At 43.6% G+C, this 16320-nt stretch overlaps 1 protein-coding gene across 8 annotated transcripts in view; it reads right to left on the bottom strand.

The window, feature by feature from the left end:
* The window catches only part of PKNOX2 (PBX/knotted 1 homeobox 2), a 456445-nt gene that overhangs the window by 76629 nt on the left and 363496 nt on the right, over positions 1 to 16320 (bottom strand). For all 8 annotated transcript variants that reach the window (XM_082200515.1, XM_082200522.1, XM_082200517.1 and 5 more), the window contains one exon: positions 7620 to 7791. In XM_082200515.1, the coding sequence (XP_082056641.1) occupies positions 7620 to 7791 (172 nt within the window). The remainder of the gene's footprint in view (positions 1 to 7619; positions 7792 to 16320) is intronic.

The raw sequence follows: 16320 nt of genomic DNA, 5'->3' as shown, positions 1-16320 counted from the left end.
GGGGTGGATGTATCAGTGGAAAACAACTTCCTATGCAGAAGCTCAAGCCACATCAGTGCGAGTCGCAGGGAATGCCATTGCAGCAAGAAACACATGAAAACAACTGAGCTATTAGTCATTTTGTGGGATCGTTTTGCTTTAAGCAAAATACCATTCCGTCTCTCAAAGCTGTTCCATATCCTAACACACTGGTGGCGATGGCTGGACGGCTGTTTACTTCTGCAGAATCAATGGTGCTCAGTAAGGAGTAAATGTATTTCCTATACTGCTAATGCTTCGAAGCGAAAGAAATCCAGGGTTGATGCCTATGTCTTATCTCGAATGCCCTGGTGCAATGGCTGGGCATTCCAGGGGGTGCGAGAAGATGGGATGACATGTTTTCTAGGCATGGAAATGTTCAAGCAGCAACCTGGCAGGTTGGTGCCAAGGGCTTTCTCCTATTTATTGCATTTAATTATGTCCCACAGATGTATTGCAGCGAGTTCAAGTGACGGCAAGGAATGGATCCAGCCGGCCTCGTGGGAAGACGGCAGCGCCTTGCAATGCTCCTGAATTCATTGGCACAGCTTTCACTTTGACACGGAATCCCTTGGATAAATGACACGGGATGCTGATATAAGAACGGTGAACTTTAATATAATCTGTGCAAAAATAGCAGGAGGCAGTCGCAACAAGCTGGTTATACTCTGCAGACAATCTCTCAAAACAAAGGAAGACAGAAGCCCAGGCGTTTAACCCATTGTGGTCTCCTCCAAGCCCCATTCCTGTCAATTTCACCGAAGGAAGCCTCCATACCACCGTAGCCTGGAAAAAAATAACAAAATAAATAAACTGTCATATGCATCAAAATGAAAAACGGGAAGCCGAGAATGAAAAAAATCACAGCTGCTTTAAAATGATCAATGTTCTCAATGCACAAGAATATTACTCACCTCCTTGTCCCAGATCTAAGGACTGTAGGTCTTCTTTCTGGTTTGCAGGAAGGGCCAAGGTCTTTCTGCTTTGGATATGAAGACAAGAGATCCGGTGGCAAAGTACCTTCAACTGAAAGTTGCTCATTGTGGGTTAAAGTTGCAAAATTGTGGAATGCTCTCATGCTGCAGTTGCTTTCAAGATTGGATCTCTACAATGCGCTCTACGTGGGGCTTCCCTTATGCTTAATCCAGAAGCTGCGTTGAGTGCAGAATGCTTGCAGCACAGTTGCTGACAGGAGTGAGACCCCATCAGCAAATAACACCTGTGCTCAGAGACCTGCTGATTTCTTACCAGGCCAAGTTCAAGCTTTTTACCACTAATATGTTGTTGTTGTTTAGTCATTTAGTCGTGTCCGACTCTTCGTGACCCCCTGGACCAGAGCATGCCAGGCACTTCTGTCTTCCACTGCCTCCTGCAGTTTGGTCAAACTCATGCTGGTAGCTTCGAGAACACTATCCAACCATCTCGTCCTCTGTCGTCCCCTTCTCCTTGTGCCCTCCATCTTTCCCAACATCAGGATTGTTTCAAGGGAGTCTTCTCTTCTCATGAGGTGGCCAAAGTATTGGAGCCTTAGCTTCATGATCTGTCCTTCCAGTGAGCACTCAGGGCTGATTTCCTTCAGCACTCAGGGCTGATTTCATTCAGCACTCAGGGCTGATTTCATTCAGCACTCAGGGCTGATTTCCACTACTATAGGAAGCCCTTGACAGCTTGGGACCAGTTTACTTGCAACATGGACTTATCCCATCCCTCATCTCAACTGCTTTGACCTGGCACTGCTTACAGTTGCCACATACGGTAATACTTGTTCCACTGAAATCAATCTTTCAGTGTGGCAGCATCCATACTTTGAAACTCCCTGACTGTTGACAGAAGGCATGTGCCTTCACTGTGCAGTGGTACCTCGGGTTACAGACACTTCAGGTTATAGATGCTTCAGGTTCCAGACTCCGCTAACCCAGAAATAGTACCTCAGGTAAGAACTTTGCTTCAGGATGAGAACAGAAATTGTGCAGCAGCAGCGCGGCGGCTCCATTAGCTAAAGTGGTACCTCAGGCTAAGAACAGTTTCAGGTTAAGAACAGACCTCCAGAACGAATTAAGTTCTTAACCTGAGGTACCACTGTACTCTTTTCGGCGCCTGCTAATAACATCTTTGTTTAGGCAAGCCTATCCATAAATGTGGAATGTTGATGTGTATTCTAATCTAGTTCTTAGCTCAGCTATTTCTGAATGTTTTAAATAGTTGTTTTTGACTCCTTTTACAGATAATTCCAGAGTTTTCTTCTTGTTGAGCTTGTTGTTGTTGTTGTTGTTTTACAATCAAACGGTATGTAAAATAATAAATAAGAGAACACATCTGCTGCCAACAATGCCCACTTTTAAGCACCAGGCAAATATGTTCCTGTTCTGCCAGATTTTTGGATATTAATGTGGGATAACCTATGGCCCCTTCTGGCATTCAGCTTTTACTGGGGTGGAGTAGAATGTTTCCCTTGCCATTGATGTTGGAAGGGCAAATACTTTTAGCTTGTCTGCATTTTACTGTTTTGTCAATTTTATGGCATTTTTGTCTTTCAAATACTTGTGCAAGTCTCCTTGTATTTGTAAGTTGCTTTGAGACTCAGTTGTAAACAGCAAATCACCACCACCATCTTCCTAGGAGTATTTGGTTTACCACTGTGAAAAACAAGATCCTTGGCTTGATGGATCTTGATCTGACCCCGTAAGGCTCTTATGTGCTTATTATGTGTCCACTTTCACTGCCATGGCACTCTGCTCTGAATGTGGACATGAGCGTGACATCTCTCGGCTCATCCGCACTCACCTTTGCATTTATTGGCACAGGTCTGGGCTTTCCAAGGTCCATGCCTGAGAGCCTTTCTTCCTGCTTGGCGCTTCCCCTGCAAAAGTCTGTTCTTTAGCACTGAATCAGAGTAAAGAGCTATCCACAGAAAACCTGTTTGCTCCAATTGCTGTTTGCTCCAATTCAGCATCAAAAAACAGCCTTCCCCTGCCATTCTCGAACATGGACCAGGAAAGCTTGGGCTTGTGCCTAGAATGCACAGGGCAAAAGTTGAGTGCCCTCTATTTAAAGTGAAACCTAACAGAAATTTTGAAGAGAGTCAAGAGAAAAGTCGGGGGGGGGGGGATGATAAAGAATTAAGTGCTTGGTCATATTATGCAGGTTAATGCATTTTTCCCCTTCTTTTTTTTTTTTCAAACTTCCTTCTTGGTATTTATTACTATTTAAAGTCCACTTAAGATTTCTTTGTGTGGGGTTCTTCTCCTAAAGGTGGCCTAGAAGCTGAGGTGGCAAATGTGCCGTCAGACCCTAAAGAGACAGAAAGGCTGGAAGACAGGATTATACTAGACAGTTAAAGGAATTATCAGCATATTTGCAGCGCGGCTACTGAGCCGTTCACAATGCTATAACTATTCAAAGCTACGTGCTCTATTTGGGTAATAATGGGGCTGGCCAATCGCAATGCATGGATTTGCAAAGAGTACCTAAGAGAGATAACTATGCACTAATTATGCAAATCAGGCAGCCATTACCTATGTGCAGGGAACATCATTACTATGCGAAGTATCCCTTTGAATGCCAGTTTCCAGGTGGCAGAGTTTTGCTTGTTCTCAGGTCCTGCTTGCAGGCTTTCCATGAGAGTCTGGCTGGCCACAGTGAGAACAGGAAGCTGGACTAGATGGGCCAATGGCCGGAGTCAGCAGGATCTGCTCATGTTATGCTCTGGGTGGCACTTTTCAAGGTATTTATCACCCATACATTCCCCTTCTTCTGTCAATGAACTCAAAGCAACATAAACAGCATTCCCAGGCAGCCTCCCAACCAGGGACTGACCAGATGCAGACCTACGAAGCTTGAGCAAGATGCCTGCATTAGGTGGGACTGCATTTACAAAACCAGATGCCAGAGTCTTGCCCTGGTGGCAATAATCATGCAAAAGAGACACCATTATTTACATTTTTCAGCCATAACATTTTAACTGACATCACGTTATCAACACAATCCGACATTTACATGGGGATCCGTGTATGCAAAATTATTGTCTGTGTGTCCTTTAAATATTTCTCATATCACACCAACCACATCACCCAATATATGTAACATTTGCCGTGGAGTGGAGGGACGCTGGGTTTGACCAAGCAGAGCTTGATATTATGAAGCTGTAATATGGAAACTTAAGAAGATGGCCGACAGTTAACGTTAGCTTTGCTAGCCAGGCTTTTCTGAAACCGTGAACTATTAGCATGTAAGACAGTGGCTGTAAATACCATTTTGCTGAGGCTAGGTGATTCTTGCCATTAATTATTATTACAACACCTGTAATAAGTACAGGTTCTTGGGAGAAAAGCAATGACAAACCTAGACAGCATCTTAAAAAGCAGAGACATCAGCTTGCCAACAAAGGTCTGTATAGTTAAAGCTATGGTTTTCCCAGCAGTGATGTATGGAAGTGAGAGCTGGACCATAAAGAAGGCTATTTGCTGAAGAATTGATGCTTTTGAATTATGGTGTTGGAGGAGACTCGAGAGTCCCATGGACTGCAAGAAGAGCAAACCTATCCATTCTGAAGGAAATTAGCCCTGAGTGCTCACTGGAAGGACAGATCCTGAAGCTGAGGCTCCAATACTTTGGCCACCTCATGAGAAGAGAAGACTCCCTGGAAAAGACCCTGATGTTGGGAAAGATGGAGGGCATAAGGAGAAGGGGACGACAGAGGACGAGATGGTTGGACAGTGTTCTCAAAGCTACCAGCATGAGTCTGACCAAACTGCGGGAGGCAGTGGAAGACAGAGTGCCTGGCGTGCTCTGGTCCATGGGGTCACGAAGAGTTGGATACGACTAAACAACAACAATAAGTACATATACACGCAGCCAGCCATAGACATAGATCTAGGGTATCTGCAACTGGCAAGGGATACCTCCAAGCGGTCAGTATTTTGTGGAAGGGACGGAAGCACATACTGGAACTTTGGGTTTGCACAATTAAAGTGGATTAAATGGCTCTGTCACCCTGGCAACGAAGAACTGGACTTTTTGTGGTTTGCAAAGTGATGTGTGAGATGCACTGGAGAGTGGGATGTGTGGATGGCTAACGGGAAACCAAATATACACTCTGCAAGCAAATCAGGATGAATGCACACTGCCCCATAAACAAATCAAAATGGAGACTTAATAAAGGCTGGAGCTCATCTAACCTCCGCATAAGCTTTGTGCAAGCAAATCAGAATGAACACTCAATACATAGGTCATGTGGAGGAGTCCATGGTTTCACAATCCCTTTGGGCTGCGAGGCTTCCTTAATGATTCCTTGTAATATAAGGCTATTCTCCAAAGGAACTATTGGTAGAGCTAAATAAATGCCAGAGGCCTTTTCCATTTAGGCACAGTGTCCTCTCTCCAGATTGGCTATTTCCTTCTCAAAAATGTCAATTCCCAAGCGTAACCATTCTCCCAACGTAACTGATTCTATCCTCCCAAGAAGGCAGCCCCCATGAATGACTCCTGGTTCTTAGAAGCAGACTCTGTTATGCAAAAATAAGACACATGCACGTTTTCTCAAATGGCCTAACTTATTCCAGCAGACCAACCTGAGTTTCCTTGGTGTTAGCCAAGCAGCACAGTCAGAGGTTTCTCCTTTTCCAAAATGGATTAGCTCTATTAAATGTACATATTGCCTCAAACAAAACGTCTTCTCCCTAACAGAGAGCACGTGTTGCGGTGGGGGCCTACAGGCCACCCCACTGTTGCTGGGATGTTTGGAGAGACCCAGGCAGGCACTGGTTAAATTGGGTCTCTGGGGAGATTTTCTTGTTGCCAATTTGGAGGAGGGGACAGAGGTTTTAAATGCTGGACGCCCAGCTCTTGGCTGCTTGGACCGGATCACCCGCCCACCCTCCCTGAATTGGGGGGGGGGTGTTTGCTTGACCTTGCTATGCCTGCCATGGGGTTGTCTGCTTTTGAGGCAGGGGCCTGGTAGGAATTTTGTCCATTTGGCTGATTGGCTGGTGCCATTTGCTTTTTGCCTACTGCGTAGCAAATCGTCACAACTTATAAGGTTGGTAGTTAGGCACTGGTTAAAATTGGTTGGTGGAGGGGTAAGTGCCTACCCCTCCAATGGTGGTGCTGAGAGGGAATTCCGTTAAAGGAATCCAGGGGCTTGCCATCCTTTTCGTCCTAGTCCCTGGCATTGGACTTGGGCAGTGCAAGCCCCCAGGATCATGCGGGTGAGAAGCGAGGGACTGATGCCCAGCTTCATTTCCCCCCAATATTGTTTCCCTGACTGGCTTCCGCTGGAATCCGGAAGTCAGTTCTGTCCCTGGGGCAAGGACAGATAGTCGTAACCAATGCCTAAGCAACCACTCACATGTGTGTATTTAAATAAAATTGTGGCCAAAATCATACCAAAAACCTTAAACAAAATTGATGTGTAATGTGTGAGTTATTGGGGAGTGGCTTGGGGACCTCGACGCGCAAAAGGATTCCTGAAGCAATTTAAAGGGACAAAGCACAACATTGTATATTGTGTTCAACGTTGTGGGGCCAAAGCTGTGGATCTTCTGCCCAACTAAGGTTCGGCAGAAGTTCCTTGCTGAACTTCAGGAACACGACTAAGGCTTTCTTATTCCAGCAGGCATTTTAATGTAGTGTTCAGGTTTTATGCTCAGTTTTATGATGATTTTTTTATAGTTTTATTCTCTGTGTGGTTTATTTTTATGTACACCACTTAGAAATGCTAATGGTTAATCGCCATATAAATGCCTTAAATAAATAAACGCCTATTAAAATGAAGCAAATGTACTAAAAGTGTTCGTCCACAAAAATCACGCAATGGCATAACTAAAGCAAACTCACCCCACTCCTCTCTTTCTTTTAAACAGTTTCTTCTGCTGCTGCTGCTTTCCCATGGCGGCTGGCAGCTTCCCTCCCTTAGGGACCATCTTGCCCTGCAATGCATCTGAAGGAGGACAGTAGCATCCTTCCTCAGATGAAATGTGGGGTGAGATGACCCGTGACAGAGGACTGCTGCCTCCATGGGAACTGCTGACAAAAACTGGTTAAGGCAGGAATGGCAGAGGAGTAATGTTTAAAAGTAAGTGTCTGCGCTGCTGTCTCTAACTGCTGAGAATTAAAAATAAAAGCTCTCTGCCTCTTATAGCGCCCTCAAAAGTCATCAGAAAAGTCAACCAAAGAAATGGCAGAACCTGCCAGTTTTCTGTTTCTCTTAGTTTCTCATTTGTCCATTCTTAAGTTCTGTTTTCCGCATTTTGAAACCAGTTTGCAAATTTCTCGTGAAAATTCACAAGCATTCCGGTGCAAATTTCTCCTTGCACAAATTTGCTTATATGCAATTTTGCCTAAACTACACATTTTTGCAAAGCAATTTCCCATAATATAATGTGTTTTTCTATGTTATTTTCACCAGTGTATGCACACTTTACTCTAGTGTGAATTTTGAATCAAAAGTCTCCCTCATATCTAGTTTTCCACTACCATTTTCCCTACCCTCTCTTTTTGCCCCACCCCCACTCTACCTACCTACCCATTGATCATCTATCTACCTATCTCCCCTTGAGAATGTTCAACACTCCATGACTAACTGGTCCGGGCAAAACCATTACCAGGTTGTCGAGCTCAGGGTCATCGCTGAAGAATGGTTTGTGCTCTTGTTCTTGCTGGTGTACAAAATTCTCAATGTCGACATCAAAGCTGGCAGAAGTGATGCACTCTGAGCCTTGCGTTGCCTGCTCACATTTCTCAAACAGCAGGGTCAGGAGGGGGAAGAGAGGATGTCTAAAGAGAAAAGGGAAACACAATGTCATTTTCACAGATAAACACAATTCATTTATGCTGTGGATGAGGTCCACCGTTTCCTTTATTTCCACTGCCATTTATGCAAGCAAAACACTATCACCTGTGCTCAAGTGAGTGGCATTAGCAGTTTTGGAGCAATCCCAAACTTTGCAGAAGGACAAAATAATAATAATTAGAAGGAACTCCTAAGGGGGAGGGACCCTCAAAAAACTGACCAATGAGAATTGAACATATTGGCCACACATTGTTGACTGACTGTTGAAAACTGGGATCTGGAGAGGAGAAGGGAAAGGAACATCCTTGAGAAAAGTATCTGGCAGGGGGAGTGTAAAGGCAGCTGCTAGCATGGAGAACTACATACAGGGAAACTGTGATGAAGAAGAAGTCCTACTCACACATCTGGGAAATGACACTGGCTCTTTTCATACGTTTGGGGAATGGTGTGTGTGTGTGTGTGTGTGTGTGTGTGTGTGGCATGGGATTGTGTCCTCAGTCACTGCTCCTGAGCTACACACATCTATCCTCTCCAGTCTCCATGTATACAAGTTTTTTAAAAAAGAAATTTATTTAAAAATGTTTGCATACTACCCATTCAAAGAGCCCACACAAATTAAAAACAAGCAACTAAATGCAGCCATCCAGAGAGTAATACAAAAGAAGACAAATTAAAGCCAAACAATGAAAGAACAGCACAAGCTAAGAACAGCAGCAATACAATAGGATGCTGTGCACAAGGCTCTGTATCCTCGTTCAGGAACAATGCAAAAGGCAGTATCTCTTTACAGCTGCCCAGATGCAGAGCTTCATTTGTACTTGCACAGAAAACATAGTGATACCTCAGTTCTCGAATGTCTCTGTTGACAAACGTTTTGGAACCCGAATGCTGAAAAGGTAAAGGTAATGGGACCCCTGAGCATTAGGTCCAGTCATGGCCGACTCTGCTCATCTCGCTTTAATTGCTGAGGGAGCCGGCGTACAGCTTCCGGGTCATGTGGCCAGCATGACTAAGCTGCTTCTGGCAAGCCAGAGCAACTCACAGAAATGTCATTTACCTTCCCGCCAGAGTGGTACCTATTTATCTACTTGCACTTTGATGCGCTTTCGAACTGCTAGGTTGGCAGCAGCAGGGACCAAGCAACGGGAGCTCACCCTGTCACGGGGATTCGAACCGCCGACCTTCTGATCGGCAAGTCCTAGGCTCTGTGGTTTAACCCACAGTGCCACCTGCATCCCCTGAATGCTGAAAACCCGGAAGTAAATGCTTCCGTTTTTGAAAGTGCCTCGGAAGTCGAACGGCTTCCGCTGTGTGTTTTTCATTTTTCTCAATTGTGTTTGCAGACAGCCCTTTGTGCCTTGGTTTTCGAACATTTCAGAACTCGAATGGTCTTTCGGAACAGATTACGTTCAAGAACCGAGATACCACTGTAGTAGATTTAGCTGAAACGCAACACAAGGCAATGTACCCCGATTATTATTATTGTACAGTCATAAGTTTGTTGTATAATAAACAATGGCTGTGAGGGAATGTGGATGTGACTGTAATGAAGGGACCCTGTACTTCTGAATTTCCCACTACACTATTGGAGGGTACCCATGTAGACTCTATGGAAAACAACTTAACTACTATATGAAGGTTGGGAGTCTGGGACAGGAGGCACAATCCTGCTCCATGTGCTGACTACTCCTGAAACTAAGGTCACCTGCTGAGAGTTTAAAGGGGAAAACAAGTAAGCAGCATTAAACTGAGAACAGTAAACTTACTTGGGCTACCCATCTGCTAACTGACATTACACTGAGGGAAACTAAGAAGGGCAAGAGGTGCATTGCAAGTAAATTAAGTACTCCACACCTCTGTACACTAATTTGGCAACAAGGCTGCTGAGATTGGCAGCGCAGGCCTAACATAATATCAGATATCCCATTTCCCTCCTGCCTTCACATATGCGAGGAGCTGGAAAAACCATATGCCCATTTCACTAAGGGCTGAAAAGTCACTCTTTATTTAATCAAAGCAAGTGTGTTTTAATTTCTTCGAAACCTGTTGTCTTGAATGCTTTAGTGCTAAAGTTATCCCAGGAGTCCGGTGGGTTGAAAGATCTATTATACACATCAACAAATCAGAGGAACCCATGGATTAGCCAAGCCTTCCAGGACCAAGGCAAAGAGAAAAGCAGGTGAAGGGGTTAAACTCTGGTATAAGTCTTCATTTGCAGCTACTAATACTGCAGCATATTACAGTCTAATCTAGACTGATCCCAGTTTAATGCAAGATTCTTCAAGCCATGAGCTGAATATGGAAGGGGGGGGGGATCCTCCCTGGTCGTAATTTAGGCAGCCCTGCCGAGGCTTAGCTAAGGGATATGAAAGGCAAATTCCAGACGGTGTTATGAATTATTTCGCCTTATGAACCTTCCCACTCTCAACAGATGCCTGCTGTCATTTAAACAGCCTCTAGATCAATTAGAAATGAAAGGCACAAATCGACCCTGCGCAAGGGCACTAAATTACTAGGAACTAATAATCCAAGCAGTAATGCCAGGTGGTAGGAGTTCAGCAACGCACCCCAACCCCCCCTCCACATGCACACACCTTTGCACACAGCACAAATTCCTTCTCAATGTTATGGAGAGAATTAAAGTGCAGGCAGTGGGAGGAGAGAGAGAGAGAGAGAGAGAGAGAGAGAGAGAGAGAGAGAGAAGCAGCAGTTTGCAACCCCTTGGCAAAATCTTTGAGGGATGCAACCTCTTTGTACATGGCTGTGGCTCAAAAAGAACAAAGTCCTAGAAAGTGGAAGATGGGAAAAACACCAGCCAGGACACTTCCAATCTCCTTCCCAGACTCTCATAACAGCATGTAATTTTTAGGGTGGTTTTTTTTGTTTGTTCCTTAAAACAGGAGCAAGTTGACATTCTGTATCTCTATTGTCCCTGTTGTGCCCAATTGCAAATTCAAATGTATCCCTATCATGTTTTATGACTTCCCTTTTATGTGAGCTGGAACTGGTCTGTGACTGAAATAATAAATTTAGTTATTAAGTTGATATTCAAGAGAAATGATTGCTGTAGGGGAGGGGGGTGGTTCCAGGGCTTTTTGAGCTGTGCTTCATACATCGTGTCCACTTTGCCTCCCTTAAAAAAATAAAAACAAAAACTTGGGGTGGTATCCACTAACATGTTTTGTCAGCACAAAGATTTCCACTTGTGCTTTCTGTCCGTTTAAACCCAAACATAACACAACAAATCCCTGGCCGCGGAATTCTTATCATTTTAAACATATGCCTTATTGCATGTGACTCCTGTTGGGATTCTGGGGTAAAACAAAGCAGATCCTACAAGTCCGGCCACTGAAATTTATTCTAAAATGATCAGTTATGATTCAGTGGGCCAAAGATTTTGGTTATAATATACAATTTGATGAGTGGATAAAATTGTGGAAAGAAGGAATGAAATTCACTGCATGCACTACAATAAAAGAAAATGTTATGAAAATGATATATAGATGGTATGTAACACCAGTGAAACTTGGTAAGATGTATAAAGTTAGTAATAAATGCTGGAAATGTCAGGAAAAAGAAGGAACATTTTATCACATGTGGTGGGAATGTAAGAATGTGAAAGGTTTCTGGGAAATGATTTATAATGAGATGAAGAAAATGTTGAAATATACTTTTGTTAAGAAACCAGAAGCATTTTTATTAGGAATATTAGGGAATGAAATTAAAAAGAAGGATATGAAGTTATTTAGGTATGCAGTGACAGCAGCTAGAATTTTGATGGCCCAGAAATGGAAACAGGAAGAAATGCCGACGAGGGAAGAATGGAGAATGAAATTGATGGAATATGCAGAAATGGATGAATTAACGGGAAGAATTCGGAACCAACGCAATCAGAGATTCACCAAGGACTGGAATAAATTTACAGAGTATATCAAAAATTTATGTGAGGAGCAATTAACGCTTGTTGGCTTTCAAGAAGCTCTGTGAAAATGATTGGTAGAAATGTCGCTTAAAAGATATGATAAGATTAAGTTTGTTAAAGTGCAATATAAATTTAAGAAATGTGAGTAATTGTGATAATATGGAAAATTGCCAGATAGGCTGAGGGAAGTCTAAAAGATGTATATGTTAGAAATGGATGTTAAATATGGATAGAATGTATATTGGAAACTGAATAAAAATTAATTATATATAAATAAAAAAGAAATTTATTCTAAAACGTTTCTTCTACTGTCAATCATCAAAGTTTGATTCTACAAAACACCCACTTCACTCTACAGTGGATGCTTGGGTTGCGAATGTGATCCATGCGGGAGGCACGTTCAAAACCCGCAGCACATCTGCGCACGTGCGGGTTGCGATTCGGTGCTTCTGCGCATGCACAAAGCACAATTTAGCACTTCTGCGCATGCGCGACTGCCGAAACCCGGAAGTAACCCGTTCCAGTACTTCTAGGTTTCGGCGCATTCGTAACCCAAAAAACCGCAACCTGAAGCGTCTGTAACCCGAGGTATGAATGTAGTTTGATTCTGCAAAACACCCCTCCACTCTTATTTTTGCAATGAGTCCTCACCGCAGAAATGATAGGGGGATAGGGATGGGAGAATGCTCTCGCCATCCCTATGTGAAGGGTATTCAATTAAAGGAATCCAGGGACTCAATGGTTTGGTCAACCCCTCAGAGGGGGTTGTGCCCGTGCCTGAGTCCAGGGAGACATTTGGGTGGCAGTTAGCCTGTTCCTGGCTTTCGACTTATCCAGGTGTTCACCCTTGGCTGACCTATGCTGGAACCCTGGGTCAGCACTACCTGCATGGCAGGGAGCTAGTCGAACCAGAGCCTATGCAACCAGTCACTTTCTGTAATCAATAAAGTTGTGGCCTGAATTCTGCCAAAAACAAAAATTTGAGTCAAGTGTAAATTTATTTAGGGGGGAGGTTTCTGGGTTTGAACACGCAATAGCAATAAACTGAAGAGTCAATAATTTGCTGCCCTTTCATAGACAACCCAAATCAAATGCCTGATGACTGGGTTGGTCCTGCTATTATAGTCAACATTTTAAAGTCTCAGCAAAGCATCATGGCAGAGCTGGCGAGACATAGCCAATTTCCATTAGTGGTATCAAGAAAAGTCTTATTAGATGGTAAAGCAGGTGACCAAAAGTGCAGGCCCTCAGCCTATCCCATGATATAAATGTGGTATATTATCTCGCAACTGTCATGGATGCTTTGGGTCCCTTCCAACTCTACAGTTCTAGGATTCTGAGTGTTACAGAAAGTTTTATTTTACCGACTATTGATACTATTTCTGTGCATGAAAGAGGCAAGGACACAGTCTCAGCTGGTGTGTTTTCTAGCCATTATCGATGGGAGTGCCCATTCATCATGAGAAACAGTCATTCCTAAAGAAAGTGAAGAAAATAACATAATATAGTGGTGGTTTTATTGATTCAACCCCCCTGGAGGTCACCTCATTCACTGAAATGGCCTCAAACAGAATGTTTCTGTGAAGGCTTTGAAGCTGCTTGTGGCAGACAGAAAAAGTGGGTAGCTGACAACATAGCTGTAGAACAAGGATAATGTTGGATTCCACTGTCACCCTAATTAATTGGTATTATTATTGCCGTTATTATTACTACTAAAATTATTAAAATTTGTTTACTGCCTTATACCTCAAGATCCCTTTAACCTTTTTACCTGCAGATCTCGGGACAGTTTGCTACCATAAGATTACAATATAAAAGCCACAAAATACATAATACAAATAAGAACAAAAACAAAACATCCCAGAGAACTCCAGTACCAAAAGCTTTGAATTCAGGCAGAAGAAAAGTACATCTGCTTGGGAGTGAGGGGTCAATTAAGAGGAAACAAGCCCTACTAATACTCCACTGCCAGCAGCTGTGGTTAAGGAGTAATTTAGGCTCCTAGGATCTGATTCAAGTTGCGCTGCCTTCCTCTGTTGTATGTTTCTCAAACTCTTTCTGATGTTGCCCTCGGACTGCTGCTTAGCTTTGTCTCCGAGTTGTGCTTGAACCTAGACTGCTTGACCTTGGCAGGTTTGGACTGAGCTGCATCTGCAACCCTGCTTTCATTGGGAAATGTTTATAACTTCTACAACAGGGAACCTGGCCTCCGAAGGGAAAGGTGTAGCTACACAAATGTAGAACCTGGATGTTGAGAACAATTTTAGGTGGCCACTCATATTACTTCAGTCATGAAGCACCCCATTACCATTTCTGTACTCCTCCACCCTCCTCCATTTTTAACACCAGATGTCAAGGAAGGCAGCCCTGTTTAGGGAAGCTTTTAATATTTGATGAATTATTTTAATATTTTGCTGGAAGCCGCCCAGAGTGGCTGGGGAAACACAGCCAGATGGGTGGGGTATAAATAATAATAATAATAATAATAATAATAATAATAATAATAATAATAATAATAATAATAATAGCTCTGCTGCTTCTACACCCCTAACATGCTAGAGCAAAAAGGCTTGTACATGCTCACAGAATTCTTTCAAAAGCAGGGCTGCAAAACTGTGGCTTTTTCTTTTTGCTGTAACAGATAAGGAATGTAGAAGGGTTTTCAAAAATACGAAAGGAAGGATGCTGTCGGCTGTCATGATCAGCCTACGCCTCTGTGGGCACTGCTGCGGCTTCCATCATCTGCCACTCTCTAGACGCTGGTTGGGAGATTCATGGACTGGACTTTGCTCCTCGGTTCCAGGTCTAGTTGCCCCACCAATCCTTGGAGTCAGGGAAAAATGAGAACTGGTAGCTGGACCATAAAGAAGGCTGATCGCCGAAGAATTGATGCTTTTGAATTCTGGTGCTGGAGGAGACTCTTGAGAGTCCCATGGACTGCAAGAAGATGAAACTATCCATTCTTAAGGAAATCAGCCCTGAGCGCTCACTGGAAGGACAGATCGTGAAGCTGAGGCTCCAATACTTTGGCCACCTCATGAGAAGAGAAGACTCCCTGGAAAAGACCCTGATGTTGGGAAAGATGGAGGGTACAAGGAGAAGGGGATGACAGAGGACGAGATGGTTGAACAGTGTTCTCAAAGCTACAAACATGAGTTTGACCAAGCTGTGGAAGGCAGTGGAAGACCATGGAGTCACAAAGAGTCGGACACGACTAAACGGCTAAATAACAACAATCAACCGCCATGCTGGGTAAACTTGAAAATTTACATGGCTAAAGCTAACTACCAAGTACTTGCAACGTCTTGGTAGTTTTGACACATCTGACAGCTCACTGACTACACCTGTACATCTGAAGCAGCTTTGCAAAAGATTAAGACGGCATACCAGGCTTGGGGTGTTTTGGATATGCTGTAACGTCAATGGCACTTCATAATGATGTTATTTCAGGATATAAGCAAGGGCTGGCATGTATTAAGAGTCCCGTAATGGCATCCTCATCAGCTCAGAAGCCAAGCACCAGTTTCCTGGGGAACTTACACCAGCTTTGCCTTGATGCAAAGCTCAAGAAACACACACCAGCCATTCTCCACTGAATTCCTAGGATAGTTGCAAAAGGCAGAGTATTCCAAAATTTCATTGCTTTTGCAGACATCTCAGAAGCCCCTTATCCAAGCGGTTTTCTAGGTTGCTGAACTCTCTCCCCCCATTAGTTTAAACTTTAGTTTAAACTAGCCACAGTTAGCATTTTTTAAAAAATGAGAAGTGCTGAATCTTAGTCACCATCCTAGAGGAGCTTTACCTTCTTGTTAAAGTCAATAGGACTTAAAACTGCCACAGTGGATCATACCCATAGTTCTCTGAACACAAAGCACTCTCCTTCTCAACTTCATATCTCCACTAAGGTCATTTTTCAAAGTCATGAAAGTTTGACTCCTTCCCTACAGATTCCTCCCAGGTATCAATATCAAGATATCCTTTTGGTAGTTCCACTGATCTCAGATGGTGAGAGACAGCCCAGAAGAGGGAATTATATGTGGCAACCCCTAAGTTGTGGATTTCCTTCCCCATGGAGGTGCAACCCCACCTAGTTTTCATCGTAAGCTAAAGACACACCTCTTTACCCTGACCTTTGACACATGTATATTTGGGGGTTGTAATCAAAGATTTGTAGAGTTCGAAGGTACCCCAAGGATCATCTACAATGCTGGAAGCACAGCTAATATCAGTTAATAGATCACAGAATCACAGAGTTGGAAGGGACTATGAGGATCATCTAGTCCATGGGTAGGCAGCCTAAGGCCCCGGGGCTGGATCCGGCCCAATTGCCTTCTAAATCCGACCGACCGACAGTCCGGGAATCAGCGTGTTTTCACATGAGTAGAATGTGTCCTTTTATTTAAAAGGCATCTCTGGGTTATTTGTGGGGCATACAAATTTGTTCATCTCTCCCCCCCAAAAAAATGTAGTCCACCCCCCACAAGGTCTGAGGGACAGTGGACCAGCCCCCTGCTGAAAATGTTTGCTGACCCCTGTAGTCTAGTCCAACCCTCTTCAATGCAGGAATATTTTAACTGTTTTAAATACAGCC

Source organism: Podarcis vaucheri (assembly GCF_965113315.1).
Source record: "Podarcis vaucheri genome assembly, chromosome: 15".
Taxonomy (NCBI): domain Eukaryota; kingdom Metazoa; phylum Chordata; class Lepidosauria; order Squamata; family Lacertidae; genus Podarcis; species Podarcis vaucheri.
This window is presented reverse-complemented; position numbering and strand designations above follow the sequence as displayed.